Below are 25,756 nucleotides of genomic sequence, written 5' to 3' on the forward strand. Positions count from 1 at the left end.
GGAGGTGTGAGGAGGGACCCCCGCAAAGGGGAGGTTGGCCCATTTGGTGCCCTTTGCCGGAGAACAACTCTGGGGAGTCGAGCTTCTCGGCTCCTCTACTTCTTTTAGCCCCCAGCAGGCTCCACGGGGAAGGATTACCTGCCTCTTCCAATCCTGAGCTCCGGCGCCCGAGCGCCTCTCTTCCCCTGGCCAGCGCCTTGCTGAAACGCCCGCCCCCGGCGGCTGGCACGTAACCCCGCCTTCCACTTCCCTCCTCCCGCTCCCCGCAGGGGTGGAGCCTGAGCGAGGAGCCCGCGAGCTCCTCTGTCTCTCCTCTCTCCTCGGATGACGAGTGGCTGGATAACATGGAGTCGGGCAAGATGGCGCCTCCCAAGAACGCTCCGAGAGATGCCTTGGTAAGTGGGAAGGATGAGCGGCGGAGCGCGAAGCCTGGTGCAGCCAGGGACCTGCGAGGCAGGGCCACGCTGAGGGCCTGAGGGTGGGCTCGCACGCTCGTTTCAGTCTGGTCAGGGTCGTCAGGAGGTGAGGGTGATGGGGATGCGCCCTGGCCCCCGGGCCCCTATCTCGCCGCTCGGGCCAAGCTCTGCCAGAGGGTCGTGGTCCAGCGGAGCTTGCGGAACGGCTGCCCAGCTTTATGTCCTGGGCTTCGGGCCCCTGCCGCCCCCTCGTCTCTACCTGTCTGCCAGCCCTGACTCTGCGTCCAGGGTTCTGATGCTAGCTTATCCCGCCGCCACAGCCAAAAATGACAACCAGCTGGAGCTATCCCTGCCTCTGCTGGGGAAGCCAACTTGTCTTCTCTTTGCCCCTCACACCGCCCCCAACCCCGCCAAAAAATAAAAATAAAAGTTTTCTGCAAAAGCATACTATGCGATTTGGTGTGATCACTGACTCACTTGGGAGGGCAAGGGTGAGTAGGACTTTGGAGCCCAAAGAAGGGGAACCTTGTATCATAAATATAAATACTACCCTTCTGTCCAGCCTTGATTTCCAGTACCAAATTCTGCATCTGGCGTTTTTATTTGAATCCACAGGTGATGGCACAGATCCTGAAGGATATGGGAATCACAGAGTATGAACCAAGGGTTATAAATCAAATGTTGGAATTTGCTTTCCGTAAGTTAATGAAACACCAAAAACTTGCCTAACTTGTGAACTAGAAAAGATATTTTTATTGTAAGGACATTTTCTTTTCTTTTCTTTTCTTTTCTTTTTTGAGACAGGGACTTGCTGTTGCCCAGACTGGTGGGCAGTGGCGGGATCTCGGGTCACTGCAGCCTCCGGCTCCTGGGTTCAAGCGATTCTCATGCCTCAACCTCCTAAGCTGGGACTACAGGCACTTGCCACCATGCCCGGCTAAGTTTTGTATTTTTAGTAGAAAGGGAGTTTCGCCATATTGCCCAGGCAGGCCTCGAACTACTGACTCAAGTGATCCGCCCATCTCGGCCTCACAAAGTGCTGGGATTACAGGCGTAAGCCACCACGCCCAGCCTTGTAAGAACATTTTAAACTAAATTATGTTAACAATATCGTAGAATTCAGCCTACAGAACTAAAAAGGAGTTCATGCTAGGGGACAGTAGTATTCATACTGTGATATCTGTTTAAAACTGATCATATAGACAGGACAATTACCTATTAAAATCAGCATTTAGGCTGGGCACAGTAGCTTACACCTGTAATCTCGGCACTTCAGGAGGCTGAGGCGGGAGGCCAGGAGTTTGAGTTATGCCTGGGCAACATAGTGAGACCCTGTCTCTACAAAAAACCACAAAATTTATAAACTGTCTACAAATTAGTGGAAACTTTTTTTAAGTAGCCATAAATATTAAGCTGTCTTCATATGTTTAAGAAAAGATTGTTTTGTTCTTAAAGGTTATGTGACTACAATTCTGGATGATGCAAAAATTTATTCGAGCCATGCTAAGAAACCTAACGTTGATGCAGATGATGTGAGACTGGCAATCCAGTGTCGTGCTGACCAATCTTTTACCTCTCCTCCCCCGAGAGATGTGAGCAAACTTGGATTTGAAGTTATTTTTACTTACAATTTTTTAAACTGTAGTTCTAATAAGGATTTTTTTTTTAAGTTTTTACTGGATATCGCAAGGCAGAAAAATCAAACCCCTTTGCCACTGATTAAGCCATATGCAGGACCTAGACTGCCACCTGATAGATACTGCTTAACAGCTCCAAACTATAGGCTGAAGTCCTTAATTAAAAAGGTAAGAAATTTTAGCCAACTTTTCTTTTTTTAAAAGGTGGAATATGATAGGGGACTTTGTGAAAAGCAAATTCCTGTAGCTAGTATAGTAGATTAAAAGTTAAGATAACTTACTAGAATTTTTTTAATTTTAAAAATTTTTTGAGCTAGATGGAACTTTAGTGCTCATCTAACTCAACAGTCATTTTTCACATCAGGAAGCGGGGCCTGAACTCATTTGTGAAGTTGGTAGCAAAGCTAGGACTGATTCCAAGCCTCATAACTCCCAGTCTTTCCACTATATCATAGTTTTTTAGTGAGGCCTAATAATAGAGGGAATGATACCATCAGGAATTGGGCCAGCTTTCTGAAATACGACCTAAAGCCCTCCCACCACTGAAAAAGTTCTCCCTATAATAGGCTGCCTTTGTTTTCTGAAGTTCTACTATAAGAGTTTTATTCTTTTTTGGGTTAAGAAATTGACTAGTTAAGATTACAGATCACCAAGTAGTTAGCTGTTATCCCCATTCAAATAAGACTCTATCTTAAACTTTAATACTGCATAAGATTATATATGTATTCATATCTATTTTTATATAAAGACATGTATATATGTTTATGCAAACCCCAGATTAAATGTTGGATTTAGAACACTGAGAGAACAAAAACAGGACTTTCTTGCCATGGATTATCCATAATCATTTACATCAGCAATCCTAATTTCATTCCTGGTAAATTTAGGTGTCATATCTTAACATTAATTTGCTTTTTAAATCCCCTAGGGACCTAACCAAGGGAGACTAGTTCCACGATTAAGTGTTGGTGCTGTTAGTAGCAAACCTACTACTCCTACTGTAGGTAAGTGAGAGGAGACAATGGCATTTCTGGCTGGTAAAGCAGTGCCTCAGCACTTGGTTTTGAACTATAATGCAAGTCAAAAAGTGAATCAGAAATTCTTGTGTATGTGTTACTATTAATAATTTTACTCATCCTCTAATAAAACTATAAACATACATGTTACTGGCTTTCAAAATGAGAAAGCCACAAGGAACGTCTGATCTCAAATGAGTATAAAATTGGACATTGCCCCCATTGTTGGTGGTATAAACTCTGATACCAAAAACAGGAGTTTACTCTTAGCTGTGTACTTTATGCCTTCTATAAGGTGCCACAGACACTTCTGGCAGTAGACTACTTATTAGAAATTTAAATTTCCAAATAAATTGATAAGAGAATACAGTAGAAGATTAAGATGTACAAAAATCTTAAGGATCTCAAAGAAAAAAATTGTTTTTAATTCTAACCACCACGCCAGGCCTAAAGATGCAAGTTTTAAACTTTAAAAAAAATTAAAATGAGTTGGCCAGGTGCGGTGGCTCATGCCTGTAATCCTAGCACTTTGGGAGGCCGAGGCGGGCCTATCACTTGAGGTCAGGAGTTCAAGACCAGCCTGGCCAACATGGTGAAACCCCGTCTCTACTGAAAATACAAAAATTAGCCGGGCATGGTGATGGGTGCCCGTAATCCCAGCTATTCAGGAGGCTGAGGCACGAGAATCACTTGAACCCAAGAGGCGGAGGTTACAGTGAGCTGAGGTCATGCCACTGCACTCCAGCTTGGGCGACAGAGTAAGACTCTGTCTCAAAAAAAAAAAAAAATTAAAATGATTTATATAGACCTTAAGACCTGAGTATTTACTCTGTTCAATTTGGGGAGGCTCCATCTACAGTCTAATGTGTTCAGTTTTAAAGCCTGAACTCCATACCTGCTTAAATGTATTAATAATCCTTAGGCCAAGAAAACATTCACCTACTGTGAATTTTCTTTTTTCTTTATAAAATAAAATACTTACATTGCTTCATTACGCTTCACCAAATTCTTTGGACTGATCCTTAATACATGGGAAAACTTACTTAGGGATGGAGATATTTTAGAGGAAGGTCTTACCTTCTGTGTTTGGGAGAGAAAGCAGTAAAACCCGGATTTCTCGGTACTTTTGAGCTTTCTTCCCTTAGACTTTCTTCACCTTTTTCTCTAGAAATGATAATTGTAGTGTCCTCAGCAACTCTATCTCTGGGTAGGCTGCTGGTTCCAGGGGGAAGGGATGTATTGGATAGCCTGCATCCCCAAATGAATAATTGGAAATGGATACATTTCCATAAATGTATTTTTTGAGAGAGCAATGATGTCAGTATATATATTAAGTCTTCGAGTCTTGCAAATACATTTATTAAGCAAACATTTATTGAGTAGCTATTAGGAGCAAGGTAAAAGAGCCGTGTGCTCACAAGGATGAAAAATGTTAGCCAAGCTTGTAATCTAGTCAGTGAGATAAGATAATAATAATGACTCCTATGACATTAAGGGAACTTCAGAGGCAGAATATAAGACATTTAACTGAGAAAATTAAGGACAGTTTTATAAAACGGGGTAGTATTTGAGTTGTACCTTGGAATAATGGGTAGAATTTAGATGATTGGGGGTTTAGACTAGGTTATCTCCAAGATATTTTTCTGCTTAAGAAGTATCTGAACACAGAAAGGGAATAAATTTTCTGGGCCCACCTGGAGACCTCAAGGGATATATTTGATCTCTGCTTTAGTTTCATGGGCATAGATGACATCTTCTGATTCTCAGCAAGCGACCAAGATGAAAAGTGCTAACTAAGGTAATAAATAGAAAACCTGGGTCTTTATTCTGGTAGGTTAAACTCTCATCTTTATGTCTTCATCCAGCTAAACCTCAGTGCTTACTATGTACCAGATGCTGTTTGAAGAGTTTTACAGGGATTAGTTTTACTTAATTTTCACAAGAATTATATGAAATAGGTGATATTATCTCCCATTTTACAGAGGAGAAAACTGAGGCACAAAAATTTAAATAACTTGCCCAGGGACACTCAGCTAGTAGGTGAGAGCCTGAATTCAAACTCAAGCAGGTAGGCTACAGAGCCTACATTCTTTACCACTATTCTAAACTGAATTTTGTAACATCTAAGCAAGCTTGTAAATTTTTTAAGGTTCTTTTGCTCTTATTTTTAATGACTTTTTCCTCACCTTTTATTAGTTTCCTTTGCTTTGAAGATAGTTTGCGGTAAGCTGAGTGTAGAATATAAATCTGTATAAATCACCTAACAAACATGGTCTGTTTATTGTAACTACAGCAACCCCACAAACAGTATCTGTCCCAAATAAAGTTGCAACTCCAATGTCAGTGACAAGCCAAAGATTTACGGTGCAGATTCCACCTTCTCAGTCCACACCTGTCAAACCAGGTAATGTGATCGGGGGTAGGGAACAGAATTTGTGAATAATTTGAAATTGTAGAACCATTTGTGTTCCTATAGCAAGAGGTAAATTGTTTTAATATCCCAACAGGAAGGTAGCAGTAATGCTGCAAATCAGGGTTCTTCAGAGGGACCTATGAGCCCTCTAAAATTCTGTGAAATTTTAGAGTCTCCCCCCTTATCCTTGAGGGACTATGTTCCAAGACCCCCAGTTAAATTTACAACCTTTAAAGTTCAATTTATAAACTTTCTAAATTATGAGGTTTAATTTATAAATTAGGCACAGCAAGAAATTAACGATAATAAAAAAAGAACAATTACAACAACATGCTGTAAAAAATATATGTGAATGTGATCTCTCTCGAAGTATCTTACTGTACTGTACTCATCTATTTTTGGATCGCAGTTGAACACAAGTAGCTGAAACTGCGGATAAGGGGGGACTACTATATATGTAATGTTTTGGGGAGGAGGAAAAGAGTAGTCAGTGTGTTCATCAGATTTTCAAAGAACACCATGAACTAAACAGGATCCACAAATCTAAGGCATCTTCAAGGAAAAGCAGTTAAGGTAAAAGCTCAAGAAAGCGACAAAACTTAGTGATGAATATGTGTATGCAATCCAGAACATAAATGTAAATTCAAATGAAACTGTATCTTTAGTTCATAGGATACACACACACACACACAGACACACGCGGCTGGAATAAGTAGAATTCTGTCATAGCACAGTTTACTAATAAGTATGTTTAGATTTCACATCTTCTGAAACCTAACTGCACGCAATAAGCAACTTACGTAAAATACTGACCTATTAGGGAAGTGATTCCTGACCTTGAACATAGGCCTTTATTTAGTATGTTGCATGATGAGTCCAGTGCAGTTTCCCATGACTAAATTGAAATTCTAGGTTGTTAAAATACAACAGAACTTCTTCAACCTTGTACTAGATATGTTTGATTTAATCTTTATCTATACATAGATCAGAACATCACATTATATGCCATAAATATGCACAATTATTGGCAGGGTGCGATGGCTCACACCTGTAATCCCAGCACTTTGGGAGACTGAGGCAGGAGGATCACTTCAGGCCAGGAGTTTGAGACCAGCCTGGCCAACATGGTGAAACCCTGTCTCTACTGAAAATACAAAAATTAGTCAGGTATGATGGCACATGCCTATAATCCCAGCTACTTGGGAACCTGGGGCATGAGAATCACTTGAACTCAGGAGGCAGAGGTTGCAGTGAGCCAAGATCACGCCAGCTTGGACGACAGAGCGAAATACTGTCTCAAAAAAAAATTAATAATTTAACAATAAATAAACATACAATTATTATTTGCTAATTAAAAATAAAGATTTTTTAAAATTTAATTCAACTCATTGCAGTGTTTAAGTACCTGTGTTTCTTCTTCTATGATATAGTTGCACTTCATGCTACTGAAATTGGTATTAGAATTACATTCAGCTTTGTTGTATACTTTTTACCATGTTTTGGATTCTGGGTAATTCATAGCTTGGTTTTGGGGGGGCTTTCTTCTCTGTTCACAGTTCCTGCAACAACTGCAGTTCAAAATGTTCTGATTAATCCTTCAATGATTGGGCCCAAAAATATTCTTATTACCACCAACATGGTTTCGTCACAGAACACGGCCAATGAAGCAAACCCGCTGAAGAGAAAACATGAAGAAGATGATGACAATGATATTATGTAAGGAATATAGTCTAGTCTAGATGCATTTCAAAAGGAAAGTTGGTTTTGAACTCAGTATACTGAACTAGAATATTCTAGATCTTCTCGTTTTACCTTAAGACTGAAACGTAGCTGCAGTATTTTTCATCAAACTGTTAGATCTCTTTAGTAAACATACAAATGTGTTTATCATTAGGCTTCAATTACAAACAGTTAAGTATTTGTTTCTTAATAGTTTCATTAATGTTGAGTCCTAGTATGGCAGTTCTGTTTTTGAGACACTTTTCTGCCTTCTATCACTGATAGCAGCACCTAAGTTTCAGGTTCTACAGCCTGGTCAGCAGATTTATCTTTAACAGCATAATTTCTGATCTACATTTAAATACTACTTTATTTTATAAGGTAATATAGTTACTGTCACTAGCTTATTTTTTTTTTTTACCAAATCTCTCAATTTAGGAAACATTTTTTGGAAAGGGTGGATTTAGAGGAGAGATTCTAAATCCATTTTGAATGTATCTGTTTCTTTGCCTTCCTTAACTCCCAAACTCAACTCCTTTTCTGGATCCCATTCATTTTCTGCACTTCCCCCATAGGCTTGTTTCTCTCCATTGCTGTTAAATGTAAAAGGCCATACCTGGAATTTTAAAAATATCATTCCTGGTAATACAGCTCAGTGTCATTTTCCTATTTTTAAAACATGCTCTACATGCCTAATGTTTTGTGATTCACTTTAACCTGATGGTTTGCATTTGCTGGTTTTCACTCTTAATATCAGAGCAGTTGGGTTTTACACCTTAGTTTTTATGCCTGTTAAGCTTTACTGTGCTTGACAGGTAGTTTTGGGTTACATTCAGTTTTAGTCTTGTATTCCAAGTTGATAAGTACATGTTTCACATTTCTAAATTTAACAGAGATGCTGTAGCTTAAAACATGTTTTGAAAAGTAATTACACTGGACCTAGGCAAAAACCACTGAAGAACAAGTGTTCCTTTTTACCACGTACATATTATGTTTTGATCACTGCTGCTTGAGCCACCCATTGATATAATTCAGATCATTTTTTTAAGCTTGTTGACATGAGGATGTCACATATAAGATGGGATCAAACCTGAAAGTAAGACACTGATGGTTCTCCATCCTCCATAAGGCCCACAAGGAAAACAAATTAGTGTGATGTGACTTGCATTTATGTGCACTCTGCATAGGTTTCCCAATAATACTGTAATGTTGCTGAACACTTTACCCTGTTTTCCATTTACAGATATTAAAGTCATATTGGGAAAGATGGCAAAGCTTTTGCAAATATAAACACACCTGTTTTGTTTTTCTTAAGTTCAATGTACTTTTGTAGAATTTTGTAAAATAAATGTGTTCGTATCATAATTTAGAATTTATAGCCAAGGATCCTCAAAACAGAAGTTTCATCTTAGGATAATGCTTGATACATCTAAGAAAAAGTACAGTAACAGAGAAGAAATGTCTCATCAGTTTTAGTGTTTTCGATATTAAGGAAAGGTAATATAAAAACAGGTAAAATGTATAAAAACAGACCTGATCAACATCATAGGAGATAAATATTCATTATATAGCATAGGATATTATTACTTGAATGTTCTCAGGGAGGCAGCAAGTCAGGAGGCCTAGGTTCTAGTCCTAGTTCCATCATTTACCAACTGTGTGACCTTACTTCACCTCTTAGCCTTGTTCTCCTCACTAGTAGTAGGAAAGTAACACCTACCCTGCCTACCTCACAGGGCTGTTGTGAGGGTTCAATTGGTATATGTGAAAATTCTTTCAAACTTGTAAAATACTATATGATTATAAGAAATTATTGTATTTGTTCCAAGGTTAATAAAAATTTGAGCTTATCAGTGCTCTTTCATTTTTTACTTAAAGGATTCAAGGGAGATAACAAAACCCAGTAATTCTCATGGCCAAAAGCCATTAAGACTTGTTTAACAGTTAATTATATATCAGAAAATCACTTGCTTTTATCTGGAATCAGCATGTGACACATCATAGTGGAGCAAATTGAAAATGAGTAAAAGAATACGCGTTTAAATCTGTTGTCCTTCAGCTTCTAGGTGGAATTTTTAAAAAATATGTGCTGATGGTAAATGGGGTGAGGACACTGTTACCTCTAGTTCTTCCTTTTATGGGTAGCAAACAAGTGTCTATAAGTATGAATATAGGAATATAGCCAGCATGGGGCGGGGGGAGAATGAAAGATATGATGCACACTATGGTCTAAGGGATCCAAAGTGACAGGGAATACTCAAGAGGCAGGAAAGAAAACACTAATCAGAACTACAGAAGAGCAGGTATGCCACCATTTACATTTTAATATATTTATATACAGATATACACACATGGTATGCTCTTTATGCAGTCTCACTCTGTTGCCCAGGCTGGAGTGCAGTGGCCCATCTCGGCTCACTGCAATCTCCGCCTCCCGGGTTCACGCCATTCTCCTGCCTCAGCCTCCCGAGTAGCTGGGACTACAGGCGCCCACCATCACGCCCGGCTAATTTTTTGTATTTTTAGTAGAGACGGGGTTTCACCATGTTAGCCAGGATGGTCTCGATCTCCTGACCTCGTGACCCACCCACCTCGGCCTCCCAAAGTGTTGGGATTACAGGCGTGAGCCACCGCGCCCAGCCTCTTTATGTACATTAAGCAGCCTTAGATTGAAGGAAACTGGTCTTCCAGAGGTTGCTTCTGGGGAGGGAAACTGGTAGGTAGGGGAATGAGAAAGGTATCTTCATTGTATACTCCTTTTTGATCATGTGTAAACCCCCGTGCTAGAGGGAAATTTTGGAAATGAAGAAGAAAACAGGAAAACACCGAGCTAAAGAACCAATTTGTTCACTTACGATATGGGGATTTTTTTTTTTTCTGCATATAAACACACACATATATATAGTCTAGGGTTAAAGGTGAATTTACAACTTAAAAGCATATACCTTTGCAATATTTTACCAATAATTCATAATTCCAAATTAGCACATCCTTATACTGTTTTGTGGGGTTTTTGTTGAGGCAGTCTCGCTCTGTCACCCAAACAGGAGTGCAGTAGTGTGATCTCGGCTTACTGCAACCTCCACCTCCCGGGTTCAAGTGATTCTCCTGCCTCAGCCTTCCCAATAGCTGGGACTACAGGCACCCGCCACCACACCCGGCTAATTTTTGTATTTTTGGTAGAAATGGGTTTTCACCATCCATGTTAGCCAGACTGGTCCCAAACTCCTTACCTCAGGTGATCTGCCTGCCTCAGCCTCCCAAAGTCCTGAGATTACAGGTATAAGCCACCATGCCCCGCCCCTTATGCTGTTCTAGCTTATATGCACACAAATTATCTACTATCTTCTTTGGCTAGGTTAAAAATTCCTTCGGAACATAAATGCTGTCTTATATTCCCTCTATCACGTCTTTAAGCACATAACAGGAACTCAAATTTATTTGCCTGACAAGTTGTTTACAACTGGAGTTTCCCCCATTCATTCTTTAGGTTAACAACCCAAATAAATGGGGGTTACTTTTTAAGTACTTTCTACTGGAAACAAACTAAGAAACAGTCCAGTAGAAAGTACTTAAAAGGTACAGTCGGAGATTGTTGGAGAGATAATGTTGGCAACTGTAGAGTCTAGGTGCTGGGTTTATGGGAGTTTATGCTTCTTTCAGTTCCATTTGAAATAATTTTTTAAATGTTGGAGGAAAGGTAATCAGTAGGAAAAAGAGTCAAAAAAATTGGACTAGAATTCCTGAGTACCCTTAGAGGTATGCAGAAACATAGTGCAATTTAAAATTAACTACAAATACGGGTACAGTACTAACTAAAATACAAATGAAGTAAGAAAAAACTTGAGCTTTCAAATTTGTTTTGTTCAGAGCAACCACTAAAATTTTCTTTTGCTATTCTATCACGGGTTAAACAAAATAGTCTAGAAGCATCATGTCAGGGATAGAGTCTAGAAGCATCTATAGTCTAGAAGCATCATGTCAGGGAGGGAGGCACATTGGAAAAGCATCAACCACTGGAACCAGACAAACCTGGACTTGAATCCCTGCTGTTACTCAGTAGCTCTGTGGTCCTGTCCAAAAGTTTAACTATTTCTTTGTCCCTAAAGGTGAAATACATATCTTGCCAGCACAGAATTTCTGGTCAGACATGGCTTTTTGAAGTCATGTTTACCTCTGCTCTCTCCCAAAACTCCATTAAAAGGACAGGAAAGAAATAGGAAGGTAAAATTATAAAGATGATGAAAGAATCCGAATGGCCATTAGATTCTCAACAGTGACAATGAAACTGTGGCTTCGAGTCTCAAAAAGTGATACTCAAGCTAAAATTCTATATATAGCCAAACTAGGAATCAAGCATACGGGTCGAATAAAGACATTTTCAGACTTACAAAGTCTCAGAGATCTTGCCTCCCAGGCACCGTTTCTCAGGAAGCTAGTAGAGTCTTGTGTTCTACAAAAAGTCGACCAAGAAAGAGGGAAAAGGGGGAATCCAGAAAACAGGAGTCTAACACAGGAGGTAAAAGGAATCCCCAAGAAGGTTATATGAAACCCCAGAGCAATAGCTAGCTGTACAGCTTACTTAGAGGGCATCAAGTACAAATTGGAAAAGGAGCACCAAGGACTCCTGCAGGGATAACTCTAACAAGGATTATTCAATATGTTTTAATATATTGAGACACACTTCTGGAAGATTTGGGAATGAATCACTGATGGGTATACACAGAAAAAGAAAATTTTTTTAAACACTGTTAACGCCAAAGACAATAAAAGTTACATAAGTAAATTCAATCGTGCATACTACATAGCTCAGCTGTGAGTATTAGGTATGAAGACTTTTGATCTAATCTATAATTGTGACAAAACTATACTGAGAATGAAGAAGTAGAAATATATGTGAAACAGAGCCTTCCTCCATGGTATGAAAGATAGATTTCTTTAAAAAATAAAAAAAAGAGGCCGGGCGCGGTGGCTCAAGCCTGTAATCCCAGCACTTTGGGAGGCCGAGATGGGCGGATCACGAGGTCAGGAGATCGAGACCATCCTGGCTAACACGGTGAAACCCCGTCTCTACTAAAAATACAAAAAAACTAGCCGGGCGAGGTGGCAGGCGCCTGTAGTCCCAGCTACTCCGGAGGCTGAGGCAGGAGAATGGCGTAAACCCGGGAGGCGGAGCTTGCAGTGAGCTGAGATCCGGCCACTGCACTCCAGTCCGGGCGACAGAGCGAGACTCTGCCTCAAAAAAAAAAATAAAAATAAAAAAAATAAAAAAAAGAAGTGAACAATATAAGCATATTACTTAGAAACATGGAGGTATACACCTGAAAAACTCAAGAGTTGAAAGTGGTCACCTCTGAGGAGTGGGAATCTTGAATGGGAGGAATGGGCTGGGGCTTTTTTGTTACAAGCCTTGACTTTTTAAATTATGATCATGTGTAACTGATAAACATAAAAGTTAGAATAAAAGCACTAGCACAATGTCTGCCATAAAGTAGGACTTTGATAAAGAAAAGACATTTATCTAATTGTCCCATCTCTCCACTGCTGCTGCCCCACTTCTCACATTCAGCAATGCGTTCCTCAAGTTTCTATTCTCACCCTTCCTAACAAAGTATGACAGGAAAAAAAAAAATCACGGTTTCAGTGGACACTTTTATTGTTTATTTAATGGATCATCAATTTTGTCTCCCTACCTACAAATGGAATTTCATCTTGTTTCCATGCTGAGTAGTGAAACAGTGACAAAGCTAATCATAATAGCCTACATCAAAAGAGAACTAAGCTAACACAGCTCACTTGTTTTAACAGGCAAAATATAAATATATGCACTCTAGAATGCACAATGTTTAGTCACTAAGAAATTCAAATGGGATCTTGAAGAATGTAGGTAAATCCAGGGTGCAGTAAAGATGAGCTGAGATGCTGTGCAACTGTTTAAGGGTTCCTGGCACTGCATCTCTTGGCCACTAGCTGAACCTTGACATGGAAGGTTTTAGCTAATGCCAAGTGGAGTTGCAGAAAATGCTAAGTTGACTTAGGGGCTGTGCACAGGAACTAAAAGGCAGGAAAGTACTAAATATTGCTGAGAGCATCCACCCCAGGAAGGACTTTACCTGTTTTTGAGAGAGCACACATACATAGACAGCATTACTATAGTGCCCAGTAAGCCAGATCTCCCCCCACTTTATCTTCCCAATAACATGCCAGCTCTTTTTAGGATATATGGCCAGGAGTTGGCCAACTTTTACACTTTGGATTCCAAGTCTACTCGACCATAACTCTCAGAACAAGTTTCTATCTGTCCCTCCCCGCTTCAGCAGATGCCAGAAGCTTTATCTGAAGTTCCTCTGTACTGCCCAGCTAGTAATGACTGCTAATGAAAACACTACTTACTAACTTTCTCCACTCCATTCTACCCACCTCTCACTACACAGTCCCGCCCTTCTCCCAAATAAGTCAAAATACAGAAGAACCTCACCTTCCAGGAGCTCCAAACTGGCACCACCACCAGTGCTCACATGGCTGACTTTATCCTCCGTGTTCCATTTGGCACAGCAAGTGGCAGTGTCGCCACCACCTGTTGAATGAAAGCCAGGTAAAAAGGGAAGAGAGAAAAGAAAAGAAAAAAAACAGATTGGCACCAAAACTGTAAGACAGTGTGCTCTCCAAGCCAAAAGGTAGCTGATAAACCCCAACTCTATCTTACCAAGAGGCTCTTCTGTAAATTATCTACCTGTTTAGTTCTTAAGATTTACCCAGAATAAAGAGACACAGAAGAAGTTCTCCACTCCACCTTCCTCTGATCAGAATTCTGCCAGCTTATACTGGTAGTAACTTTGTATAGTACCACTTACCTATGATGGTGATGCAGCCCCTAGAAGTGGCTTTCACCACCTCATCCATGAGGGCTTTGGTTCCCCGGGCAAAAGCTTCCCATTCAAATACCCCCACAGGACCATTCCACACAATCTGCTTAGCCCGAGTGACAGCCTCAGCATACTTCTTGCTGCTTTCAGGACCACAGTCCAAGCCCTGACGGGTAGAGGTGAGAGAAGATGAGCTATCAAGAAAAGCTACTTAAACACTACCTCCACCAAGAACAGAACTCAGGGCTGCACATCAAAGTTTCTTCTAGAACCAAATGGTACCCTTCAGTCTTTAAAATTATAAACCTGTTCATGCCTTTTGTACTCAAAAATTCTGCTGTATGGAAGATCAAGACTAAAAGAAAACCTCAAAAGTTATTTAATAAAGACATTCTTAGCCACACTATTTATGTTAGTGAAGACTAGATCAATGGTTCTCAACCAGGGTCAGTTCTGCCCCTTCACAATAGATAGGCATGTGGCAATGTCTAGAGATAGTGTTGTTGTTGCAACTTGGGAGGATGCTACTGGCATCTAGTGGCCAAGGATGCTTTCAACAACCTTACAATTCAACAGTCCCCCACAAAAAAACAGATGTCAATAGTGTTGAGAATGACAGTGAACTAGATCAGTAGTACTCAAACTTTGCCACGCATGAGAATCACCAGGAGAGTTTATTCAAACACAGACTGTTGGGCCCCACCCCCAGTTCCTGATTCAGTAGGTCTGGGGTGGGGCCCAAGAACTTGCATTTTTAACAAGTTCCAAAAATGATACTGATACTGCTGGTCTTAGGAACACACTTTGAGAAACACTGAACTAAATAATACATGAATGCCTGACAAAAGAAAAATAAGCAAACTAGCACGGTAAAAACATGATACAATTTTACACAGCAATCAAAATGATATTTGGAGCACCCTAAAATCAACTATATTAGTCTTTAATATACACTTACATTTCTCCCTGATTGTAATCAGTATACTTATTAATTTTTTCATATGAGAAAGTTTTCTTATATAGCTTTCTAGATAGCAACATAATCCAAAACAACCCAAACCTTGAAAGTACATGACACTATCTCCAGCACATAGTAAGTACTTAATACACATTAAACAGATGAAGAAAAAACAGATAAAACTAAAAATGGGCCGGGCACAGTGGCTCACGCCTGTAATCCCAGCATTTTGGGAGGCTGAAGCGGGTGGATCATGAGGTCAAGAGATCAAGATCATCCTGACCAACATGGCGGAACCCCGTCTCTACGAAAAATACAAAAATTAGCTGGGCATGGTGGTGCACACCTGTAGTCCCAGCTACTGGGGAGGGTGAGGAAGGAGAATTGCTTGAACCTGGGAGGCAGAGGTTGCAGTGAGCTGAGATTGTGCCACTGCACTCCAGCCTGGTGACACAGTGAGACTCCGTCTCAAAAAAAAAAAAAAAAAAAAAAAAAAAGGTTTTGCAACACATTACTGAAGGCCAGTAATCCAATAGCACTGCTTTTCTCCCACGGATTCTTCCATAATGAGGGACTCACTGCAACATTCGGAGCCCTCTCTGGCAGAGATCTCCTATAGAGATTGATAGAGATTGTTTTAAAATGCTTGTTGATTGGCTGAATCAATGAATGATTGATACCACAAAGTTTCTGTTCACTCACACTACCAACCCACTCAAGTGACTCACCATCCAGCCAGCAGGTATGCCAGAAGCCACAGTGGCTTGGCCAGTCTTGGCATTCTCATCAAACTTGTCAGCAGTGACAAAGTCAACAGGCAAGGTAATCTTCACACCATTCTTCTCAGCTTTGGACATTAGGTCTTTGACAATCTTGGCTCCCTCTTCATCAAACAGAGAAGTGCCAATCTACACAGGGAAGCCAAAATGATGGAGGTCAGCATCTATACTAAGAAGAAGACTGCCTCACAAAGCGGACAGGAACCAGACACAATACAGTATAAAGGAACAATGCAAAGACAAAAGACTTGCCAAAATAAATAAAAATGGGAGTTTTCAGGGCTCAAGTTAAAAGACTGCTTTCTTTTTACATTTATACAACCTGCTATTATCATGGAGAGCTATTTCACATCCACTTGGCATTGGTTTCCTACCTCCATGTTGTTGAGCACCTTAAGGAAGGTAAAAGCCATTCCGCCACCAATAATCATCTCGTTGACTTTGTCCAGCATATTATTGATCAACTGGATCTTGTCTGCAACTTTAGCTCTAGAGGAGAAAGCAAGAATCATCACTTAAAGAACAATGGACTAGAGAAGTGATATTACATAGAACCTGAGTTTCTATTTCAAGGCACAGGAACAAAGAAAGTCTCAAAGTGACAAAAGTACTGCCTAACTTTGCTCTATGTTTCTCCAACCCAAAAACTCAATCCATTTCTAAGAAATCCTTTTAAGGTATGGCTCCAGACATCAGTACATCTTTTTAAAAATTCCTCACCCCACTTACCATCAGTACATTTTTTTTTTTAATTCCACCTAGAAGCTGATGGACAACAGATTTAAATCCATATTCTTTGTTTAAGTAGGGCTCAGAAGACCTACTCTTATCTAAGGAAACTATGGGTTCCAAATCTATTTTGCACACTCAACACACACACACACACAATTCAGAGCATCAAGGTTGCTAATTGTGTCTAAGCACGATTGCTAACTGTGGGATCCTGGAGACACTCAGAATTATCCTAACCTTAGAGCAGGGATCAGACTGTATACTAAATAAATATATACTGAACAAAAATAGATATTCCTGAAGTCATACCCTATACTCAGTTGCTGGGACATTTTTTTTCTCTGTCTTTTCAACACAAAGTCTCACTCTGTTGCCGAGGCTAGAGTGCACTGGTACAATCATAGCTCACTGTAACCTGGAACTCCTAGGCTCAAGCAATCCTCTTGTCTCAGCCTCTCAAGTAGCTGTGAATACAGGCATACAACACTACCCCTGGATAATTTTTCTTTTTAAATTTTTTTGTAGAGACAAGATCTCACTATGTTGCCCAGGCTAGTCTCAAACTCCTGAGCTCAAGTGATCCTCCTATATTGGCCTTCCAAAGCACTAGGGTTACATGCCTAAGCCACCATGCCCAGCCGGGATATTTTCATTATGGCATTTATTTTTGTTGGATCACCCAATTCAACACATTTACTGGGCACCTACTCTGTGCCAAGTACTATTCTAGGTCTTTGAGAAACATCAGAGGGCAAAGGCAACAGAAAGAACCCTACCCTTTGGGAGTTTATTTTCTAGTAGATGGAAATAAGATAAACACACATTTATCTTTCATCTCCCTATGAGACAAAAAAGATCCAAACTAAAGAGAAACAAAGTAATAGCTTGCCGTCCATAAATATTCCCATATAACTAAATCCCACTGACATGGACAAATCACCTTGCGTCTGTTTCTTTCTTCATTCAATAAACAAGATAATACCTATCCGGTGAGAGACCCTATGCTAGGATTTGTGAAAAGGAGGTATGAAACAACAGTGATGTGGGTGAACGGATGGCAAGAAAGTATTTACTATTTATTTCAGTTGTAAAGATTGGTTACCACCAAGGATAAAGATAGATTGTTTTAAATACACACATATACACACACACACACACACACACGGAAGAAAGCAGTTAGAAAGGAGTTCAATTTCTTCTAAAGAACAGCTTACAGCTCGAATGCCTGTTTCTTCAACAAATCAACAAAATGAAAATAATAACTAGGGGATTATTACAAGAGATACCTAACAGCCAAAGGCAATGCATGGACTTCATTTGAATCCTTATTCAAACAAACCAACTGTAAAAAGACACTTCTGAGATGATCAAGAACATCTGAATACAGACTGGGTATTAGATGACAGTAACAAAACTGCTAAATTTGTTAGGTATAATATGGTGATTATTTGAAATCTGCTTATCAGTTACCAGATGTATACAGGAGTATTATAGGTTGAGGATCCCTATTCCAAAAATCTGAAATCCTCCAAGATCAAAACTGTCTGAGCTCAAAGGAAATATCATTGGAACATTTCAGATTTCATATTTTCAGATTAGGATCCTCAACTAGTAAGTACCATGCAAATATTCCAAAATCCAAAAATAAATCTGAAATCCAAAACACTTATGGTCCCAAGCATTTCAGATAAGAGATACTCAAACCTACGTAAGTGAAAGTATATGATGTCTAAGGCTAACTTAAAAACATTACAGGCACAAGCTCACACCTGTAATCTCAACACTTTGGGAGACCAAGGCAGTCAGATCGCCTGAGCCCAGGAGTTCGAGACCAGCCTGGGCAACATAGTGAGACCCTGTCTCTACAAAAAAAATTCAAAAACTAGCCGGGCATGGTGATGCATGCCTGTAGTCCCAGCTACTCGGGAGGTTGAGGTGGGAGGATCGCTTGAGTCCAGAAGGTCAAAGCTGCAGTGAGCTGTGATCATGCCATTGCACTTCAGCCTGGGCAGCAGAAAAAAAAAATATAGATAGATAGATAGATACACACACACACACATTTATTTCACTTATATTCACTTTGTCAGGAATATATACATATATATGTGTGTGTGTATATATATGTGTGTATACATTCCTGACAAAACAGAGTTAGGACATAAAAGAAACAAGATTAGCAAAAATGTCAATTAATTGTTGAAACAGGGTAATGGGTACCTGGGAGTTTACTATACTATTCTCTCAACTTCTGTACATATGAGTGTTCATTACAATAAAGCTTGTTTAATAAAAAATAAAAGTTTTCCCAAAAACTGTTAATGGCCTAGGGAAACTACACTGCAAGAAAGGTGGCAAAAAAATCTCACATCCACTTCCCCATAACAGCTATTTCAGTCTGAACCTAAAAACCTAACCATAAGGTGGCACTGGGTGGCACTCACTCCCATATTCCAGGTCTACAGAAAGTTGGAGAACAAAGCCCAGGAATATATATCTTTTTCCAAGAACAAGACACAACAACCTGTATCTACCCTGAGTTATTTTTAAGACTCTGAAACTGGGCTCATAAGCCTAGAGAGCAACTGTATTAGCCCATTTTCACAATGCTATTAAGAACTACCTGAGACTTGGTAAGTTATAAAGAAAGGTTTAATTGACTCACAGTTCCCCGTGGCTGGAGAGGCCTCAGGAAATTTACTATCATGGCGGAAGGCAAAGGGGAAGCAAGTCATCTTACATGGTGGCAAAAGAGAGGCAAGCGAGGGGGGAACTGCCAAACACTTTTAAACCATCAAATCTAGTGAGAACTCACTATCACAAGAACAGTAATGGGGGGAACCGCCCCCATGATCCAATCACCAGGTCCCTCCCACAACACATGGGGATTATAATTCGAGATGAGATTTGGCTGGAGACACAGAGCCAAACAGTATAAGCAACTATACTACCTGAAATTGACACCCAACTCCAGAGTCAATTTTCATCAGGAAAGAGTATGTTCACTCCCCTGGGGGAAAAAACTCTGCTCATAGAAGGGTAATGGGCCTCCAGCCATAAAGAGGCTGCTACCTAGATCACCACACCAAGTCACAGGAAGTTGTCTTATCCAAGCAGTGCTGGCTCTCTATCCCTGCTTTATCACCTAAAATTTATCCTCCTCTCAACCCTCAATTCTGAAAATTTCTATTTTTAACTAAGCCATTAGAAAATCATTATCTACTTGCTGCCTTACCCTATAGGAGAAAAAATAAAATAGGTATGTAATCTGGAGAAATTAGGTCTAAATTATATATTAAACACATATGAAGAGGTTTTCATAGTTATACCCTGCCAGGTTGTATGTATGTAAAAGGCTCACGCACTTCAAAATTGCTAGATGAGCACCTATGGTGGATCTTTCCCATTCTTCCCTGCAGAGCCATCTTCTATCCTTCTCTACCCTGTTGTGTCACAGGAGGCGGACCTGCATGGACTACATCAAGGAGCTTTCTTGCCCTCTGGTTTCCATTTGGGTTTCAGCCAAATTGAGGGTAGGAGGGAGTGCAGCAGCAGGAGACTGAAAGATTAGAATATTTATTGCCCTCGCTCCCCCTCCCTACCAGATCTTGTGTCCTCTGACCAAAGGCTACAGTTCCCATCAGATAGCTCTCTCCACACCAACTGTCCTCTCTGAATTCTGATAACCATTTCCCTCCCTTTGTCCCTTCAGGCCTAGAGATGGTGATGCCTGTTGCTAGCCCCAAATTACTGTACTGTCCCTTTGCGGTTTCCTGAACCCTACCCACACCTCTGTATTTTATTTATTTATTTATTCATTCATTGATTCATTCACTCATTTTGAAACAGGGTCTTGCTCTGTCACCCAGGCTGGAGTGCAGTGGTGTGATCACAGTGCACTGCAGCCTCTACCTCCCAGGCTCAAATGATCCTCCCACTTCAGCCTCTCTGGTAGCTGGGACCACAGGTACATACCACCACCGCCCAGCTAATTTTTTTTGTAGACATGGGGTCTCACTTTGTTGCCTGGGCCCGTCTCAAACTCCTGGGCTCAAGCGATCTTCCTGCCTGGGCCCTCTCAAAGTGCTAGGATTACAGGTGTGAGCCACCATGCCCAGCCTATAGTTCCTTTATTAAATTCTCCTCAGTTACCCAGTGTGACTGAGCTGTATGACAATAAACCACCCAAGTTATGGCCTACTACCAGGCAAACAATACTTAAAAGCATGATCTGAAAGAGTTCTTCATACCCGCCCAGGATGGCCAGGAAAGGTCGCTCTGGGCTCTCCAAGGCCTTGGCAAAGTAGTTCAGCTCCTTCTTCATCAAAAATCCACCAGCCTTCTGTGGCAGATTGACTCCTACCATGGAGCTAGAAAAGATCAAAGACATTCAAATTCTAGTCAATCCCTATCATTCCTCCTAGTCCTAGAGGCCAGCTCCTTATCACTAAAATAGTTCTACTTTTGGACTGCAAGAAATCATGGTTTTCATCCCTACATTGCAACAAAAAACACTTAGGTACAAGATAAGATTTTTTTTTTTTTTTTTTTATACTTTAAGTTCTAGGGTACATGTGCATAACGTGCAGGTTTGTTACATATGTATACTTGTGCCATGTTGGTGTGCTGCACCCATCAACTCGTCAGCACCCATCAATTCATCATTTATATCAGGTATAACTCCCCAAGATAAGATTTTTAACTAATAATGCAAGGTCAAGGGGAAAGAGTAAAAAGTAATGAACTTAGGTAGAATTTAAGATACCCAATTAACACTCTTCAGCAGGCCAAAGGGCAAATCACAGATAAGTAATTGGCCGGTTGAGGATAGCAGAAGAGGATTCCTCAATTTTCTTCCTACTGACAGTATGAGAGTCTGATCTTATAACGTTCATAAAAGGATAACTCTGTACAAAGTATCTAAGGTGAGAAAGAGCAACCTCTTCCTGAAACTCCACAAAAGGCTCTACAGTCACCAACATTTTTTTACTTTTATTTGCTCTTTGGATGAGAGCTACTCAACAAGAGCCACAGTGGCAGTTCCAACTAGAGAAGCTGAAAGGATTACAGTATAATACAGGACTCTCCAAAAGCAACCCAGAGCTTGGGCTACTCAAGTAAACAGGAATGCTGTTCTTAGTGTGGTAGTCAACAAGGTTCTTGGTACCTGTGGGCTCTGTGAGCAGTGCCAAAAGCATCATTGACGTAGACATCCCCTAGCTTGGAAAGTGAAGCTCGGAAAGCTTCTATTTTGGCTGGCTCGGCTTTAACCTATAGAGAAAAACAAAAACAGAAAATGTGATAGCTCCAAAGACAACTATAAAAGCATTTCATATACCAAGAGTCCTCTTAAACATCTCTAAAGACCCTGAGTAGGTGGGACAGTGATTTTTTTACAACCAGCAGTAGGATGTTTCTACCCTCCCTTAACTTCCCTCAAATTGCAAACCTAATATTCCCGAACAATGGCTTAACCTTTAATCCCATGAAGTTAACAACATCCCACTAGCCTCTCCCCAGCCTTCAGCTCAAGGTTCTGATTATCCTTCCCTCTCCTTGACTTAGTTTCTCATTTTAAACATTCTCCTTGTGATAGTATCATAGTTGACTCAAGGTGCTGGCTACCAAGGCCTTTCTGTGAAGTGAAAGGGGCTCTCACACATATTCCTTATAAAAGCAACAAGGGCAAGCTGGGACAGAGAAGGCAGATGGAAACATGACAACAGAAAAGGACTTCAGAAACACTTTACATTGACAAAGAAGTATTTTATGGCCTTCTCTGGAAGCTAGGCATCTGAGAACACAAGAAATATACTTCTACAAAAAGAGAGAGGAAGAAAATGTAGAAGTTAAACATAGAGTTTTGAAATGTCAGCTTGCCATCAAAGGATACCCCAAAGGGGACAGAAAGCAAGATGGGAGGATAAGCAAAACAGAGAGTCTCTGGCAGGAGATTAAGCAAAGATGCACAGGAAGCAAGCCAGATGAAAGGAGACATGCCACAGAAGAGTACACAGCACAAAGCGGATGTTCATTTTAGTCACTGCCCACTCCTATGCTCCTATGTATCAAGGAGGTGAAGGGGACTGCCACAAAAAATGGGGCTTTTCCCTAAAGACCCAAAGAATTGCTGAGGCACTAATGCTAAAACTGAAGATTGTGGCACTCCCATAACCTCTCTAGAATAGAATAACATCTGCCACTAGTGATTGGAAGATGACACATGTAGTAATTATAACAATGCTCAAATGTAAGAAGACCTGAGTTCTATGTTCAGCTCTGACACTAATTCATTGTGTAACCTTTGGGAAGTTGCTCTCTCTGAAATTTTCCCTTCTGTCAAAAAGGCATAATAACCCCTCCATTTTAGAACTATTTAAGGAGGCCAGGGGCAGTAGCTCACACCTATAATCCCAACACTTTGGGAGGCCAACATGGGAGGATCACTTAAGCTCAGGAGTTCAAGATGAGCCTGGGCAACATAGCAAGACCCCGTCTCTACCAGAAAAAAAAAAAAGTAAAAGTCAGTTGGGCATGGTGGTATGTGCCTGTAGTCCTAGCTTCTCGCGAGGATGAGGCAGGAGGATCACTTCAGCCCACAAGTTTGAGGCTGCAATGAGTTAGGATCATGCCACTGCACTCCACCATGGGCAACAGAACAAGACCCTGTCTCTTTAAAAAGATATTTAAGGAAAAACGGGGTAAACTGAAAGCTCTTCATGAACAAAGGTGCCATGGAAATAAACAATATCAATCAGAACTCATTTCTCATTTACTGATCTGCAAATAACTAGAAGAAAGAGAAGGCCCTTAAAAGATCAATGTGGGCACTTTGGATAAAGGGAAAATGTTTATGTCCTCATGTCCTCACTTTGTTTTTGTGGTTTTTTTGAGACAGAGTCTTGCTCTGTTGCCCAGGCTGGAATGCAGTGGCGCAAACTCGGCTCACTGCAACCTCCACCTCCTCGGTTCAAGCAATTCTCCTGCCTCAGCCTCCCGAGTAGCTGGAATTACAGGCAATTGCCACCATGCCCAACTTTTTTGTATTTTTAGTAGAAACGGAGCTTCAGCATGTTGGCCAGGCTGGTCTCGAACTCCTGACCTCATGATCCAGCCTCCCAAAGTGCTGGAATTACAGGTGTGAGGCACCGTGCCCAGCCTCACTTTGTTTTTTTAATCCATTTTGAACTTGGGACTGACTCCTGAAATTTCAGGTATTAAAAGCCATTGGATAGTGAATGTCAAGTCAATTAACTAAAACAGTCATAGACTAGCACAGTCAGCTCATCATTTCCTAAATAAAAGTTTTGCTTCAATTTGCCCGTTGCCTCCTGCCACATCTAAGCCCTAGAGTTCATGCATCATGAATTCCAGTTTAAAAGGACACCAAATTTTAGGTCAGCATTTGACTCCTAATACTGTAGCAAGACCATGCCAAAAGCAGGATAAGGCAAGACCAGCACCTTTGGTGCTAAAAACAGAAACTGCTTGAAAGCAGGCACTCCCAATGACCTTAAGAAATGTGAGAAGCCAAAGGAGACTGAGATACTAGACTCGGAGCATCTTGTTCTCTGAGACACTAAAGACCAGAATAGTGGAAAGTACTAAAAAATGCCTTCAGCTTCCTTTCTAGCCAATGGGCAAATTCAAAGTCATCTGCAAAGAGACAGTTTTATCATTGAATATTTGAATTCCGGTTGTCAGTTCACAGTAATCTGTTTGGTGAGTTATCTAGGCTGCTTTTGCACAACATCGGCAGAGATGAGTAGTTCCAACGGAGACTATATGCAGACGGAAGTGACTGCACAACACAGAAAGCCTAAAATATTAACTATCTGGCCATTTACAGAAAAAGTTTGCTGACTGAATGGGCTGAGCTCTAAAGCCCACCAACAGCACCACTGCCTCTAACTTTAATCATATGACTGCCTTTCAGAAACTAAAGTGTTTTTTTTTTTGAGGCTTAGTTTCTTTATGAAATAAGGTGATACCTGTACCTCTTTATCTTAAAGAGAGATTTAAAGGAACATGCTTTATACGTCTTAAAAAAATGCCTTAAATCCAAGGTGACATCATCATGACCATCATATTCACTTTCGAATACTCTTCCACGACGAAGGTGTTCACATACTTTTCAAACATATTTAAACATCACGTGAACATGAAGGAGGGCTTCTGGGACGCTGGTAATATTCTATCCCTTGACCTAGGTGGTGGTTACACAAGTGTGTTTACTTTGAGATAATCCATCAAGCTGTGTATTGTATACTTCCATAAAAGGTGTCTAAGGAAAACTAAATGAGCTTTCTCTATTTTTCAACCAGTCTCTTACAGACTCAGGCCCTCATCCCCAATAATGTCAAAATCACAGGTCCTACCTTGTTCCCAGAAGCATCTTTTCCCTTCCCTTCTTCCTCCACATGAAAGCGGAGGTTCTCCAGCAGGATGACAGACCCAGCAGCTGGGTTGGCACAGGCTTTCTCCACTTCTGGGCCTACACAGTCCTTCAAGAACAGAACATCCCTGAGGAGAGGAAGAGATGAAGACACTTGAGCAGTCTGAAAGTTAAGAACCAGTAACAACATGCTTGACAACCTCCCCCTCAACAAAGTCTACCAGCACCAGAGCCTGGCACTTACTTGCCCAGCAGAGACTTGAGTTCTACAGCAACTGGCTCTAAGGAGTACTTGTCAGGCATAGGGACACCATCAGGCCGGCCTAGGTGGCTCATAAGGACTACCGACTTGGCTCCATTGTCCAAGCAGAATTTGATGCTTGGAACAGCAGCCTTAATCCTGCAACCAAAAAGAGACAACAAACAGAAGGAAGTTAGTCCTAGAAATTAGTGGGAACTACTTTATTGACAATCTCATAAAGCATAAAGTTCCTTTCCTTCTCCAAGTTCCTTCAAATCTACTTATCAGTAATTCAGTGGTGGTCCTTAGGGGAAGAAGTTAAATACAATGCCAACCCTCCACCTAGGATTGTACAATCTCATTATGTATCTGCCCCTTTCACAGAAAAGAGTTAACACAGCAGGCCTGAGGCTGCTATCTACAGAAGGACCTGTTTGCAAGACTGGATCCTGGCTGGTATCTGGGAACTTGGCTTTCAAAGTTAACTGACAAGTGACAAGACCAATAAGGGCTATTCACTCTTCCTAGACTGTCTATACAAACATGGTGATTTATGCTGAACACCTGCCCCACTCTAGAAGTCTGGA

General features: G+C 40.8%; 2 protein-coding genes across 2 annotated transcripts in view; one reads left to right on the plus strand and one right to left on the minus strand.

Annotated features, from left to right (window-relative positions):
- Nucleotides 1–257: 257 nt before the first annotated feature.
- TAF9B (TAF9B RNA polymerase II, TATA box binding protein (TBP)-associated factor, 31kDa) lies at nucleotides 258–9,051 on the plus strand. The gene is made up of 7 exons (XM_011947434.1): nucleotides 258–395; nucleotides 1,032–1,113; nucleotides 1,872–2,008; nucleotides 2,087–2,221; nucleotides 2,982–3,057; nucleotides 5,363–5,473; nucleotides 7,039–9,051. Exons 1-7 carry the CDS (start codon nucleotides 345–347, stop codon nucleotides 7,200–7,202), a joined length of 756 nt encoding a protein of 251 aa, XP_011802824.1. The 5' UTR covers nucleotides 258–344; the 3' UTR covers nucleotides 7,203–9,051.
- A 3,782-nt stretch (nucleotides 9,052–12,833) lies between these two features.
- The window catches only part of PGK1 (phosphoglycerate kinase 1), a 20,561-nt gene continuing 7,638 nt past the window's right edge, over nucleotides 12,834–25,756 (minus strand). Inside the window, exons 4-12 of the mRNA XM_011947446.1 lie at nucleotides 25,173–25,368; nucleotides 24,912–25,056; nucleotides 21,701–21,804; nucleotides 20,784–20,903; nucleotides 16,179–16,293; nucleotides 15,754–15,933; nucleotides 14,056–14,233; nucleotides 13,680–13,778; nucleotides 12,834–13,314 (exon numbers count right to left, since the gene is read on the minus strand). Coding sequence (XP_011802836.1) covers nucleotides 13,274–13,314; nucleotides 13,680–13,778; nucleotides 14,056–14,233; nucleotides 15,754–15,933; nucleotides 16,179–16,293; nucleotides 20,784–20,903; nucleotides 21,701–21,804; nucleotides 24,912–25,056; nucleotides 25,173–25,368 — 1,178 coding nt within the window. The 3' untranslated portion in view covers nucleotides 12,834–13,273. The remainder of the gene's footprint in view (nucleotides 13,315–13,679; nucleotides 13,779–14,055; nucleotides 14,234–15,753; nucleotides 15,934–16,178; nucleotides 16,294–20,783; nucleotides 20,904–21,700; nucleotides 21,805–24,911; nucleotides 25,057–25,172; nucleotides 25,369–25,756) is intronic.

The sequence above is a fragment of the Colobus angolensis genome, unplaced genomic scaffold (genome assembly GCF_000951035.1).
Source record: "Colobus angolensis palliatus isolate OR3802 unplaced genomic scaffold, Cang.pa_1.0 Scaffold265, whole genome shotgun sequence".
In the NCBI taxonomy this organism is placed as follows: Eukaryota; Metazoa; Chordata; class Mammalia; order Primates; family Cercopithecidae; genus Colobus; species Colobus angolensis.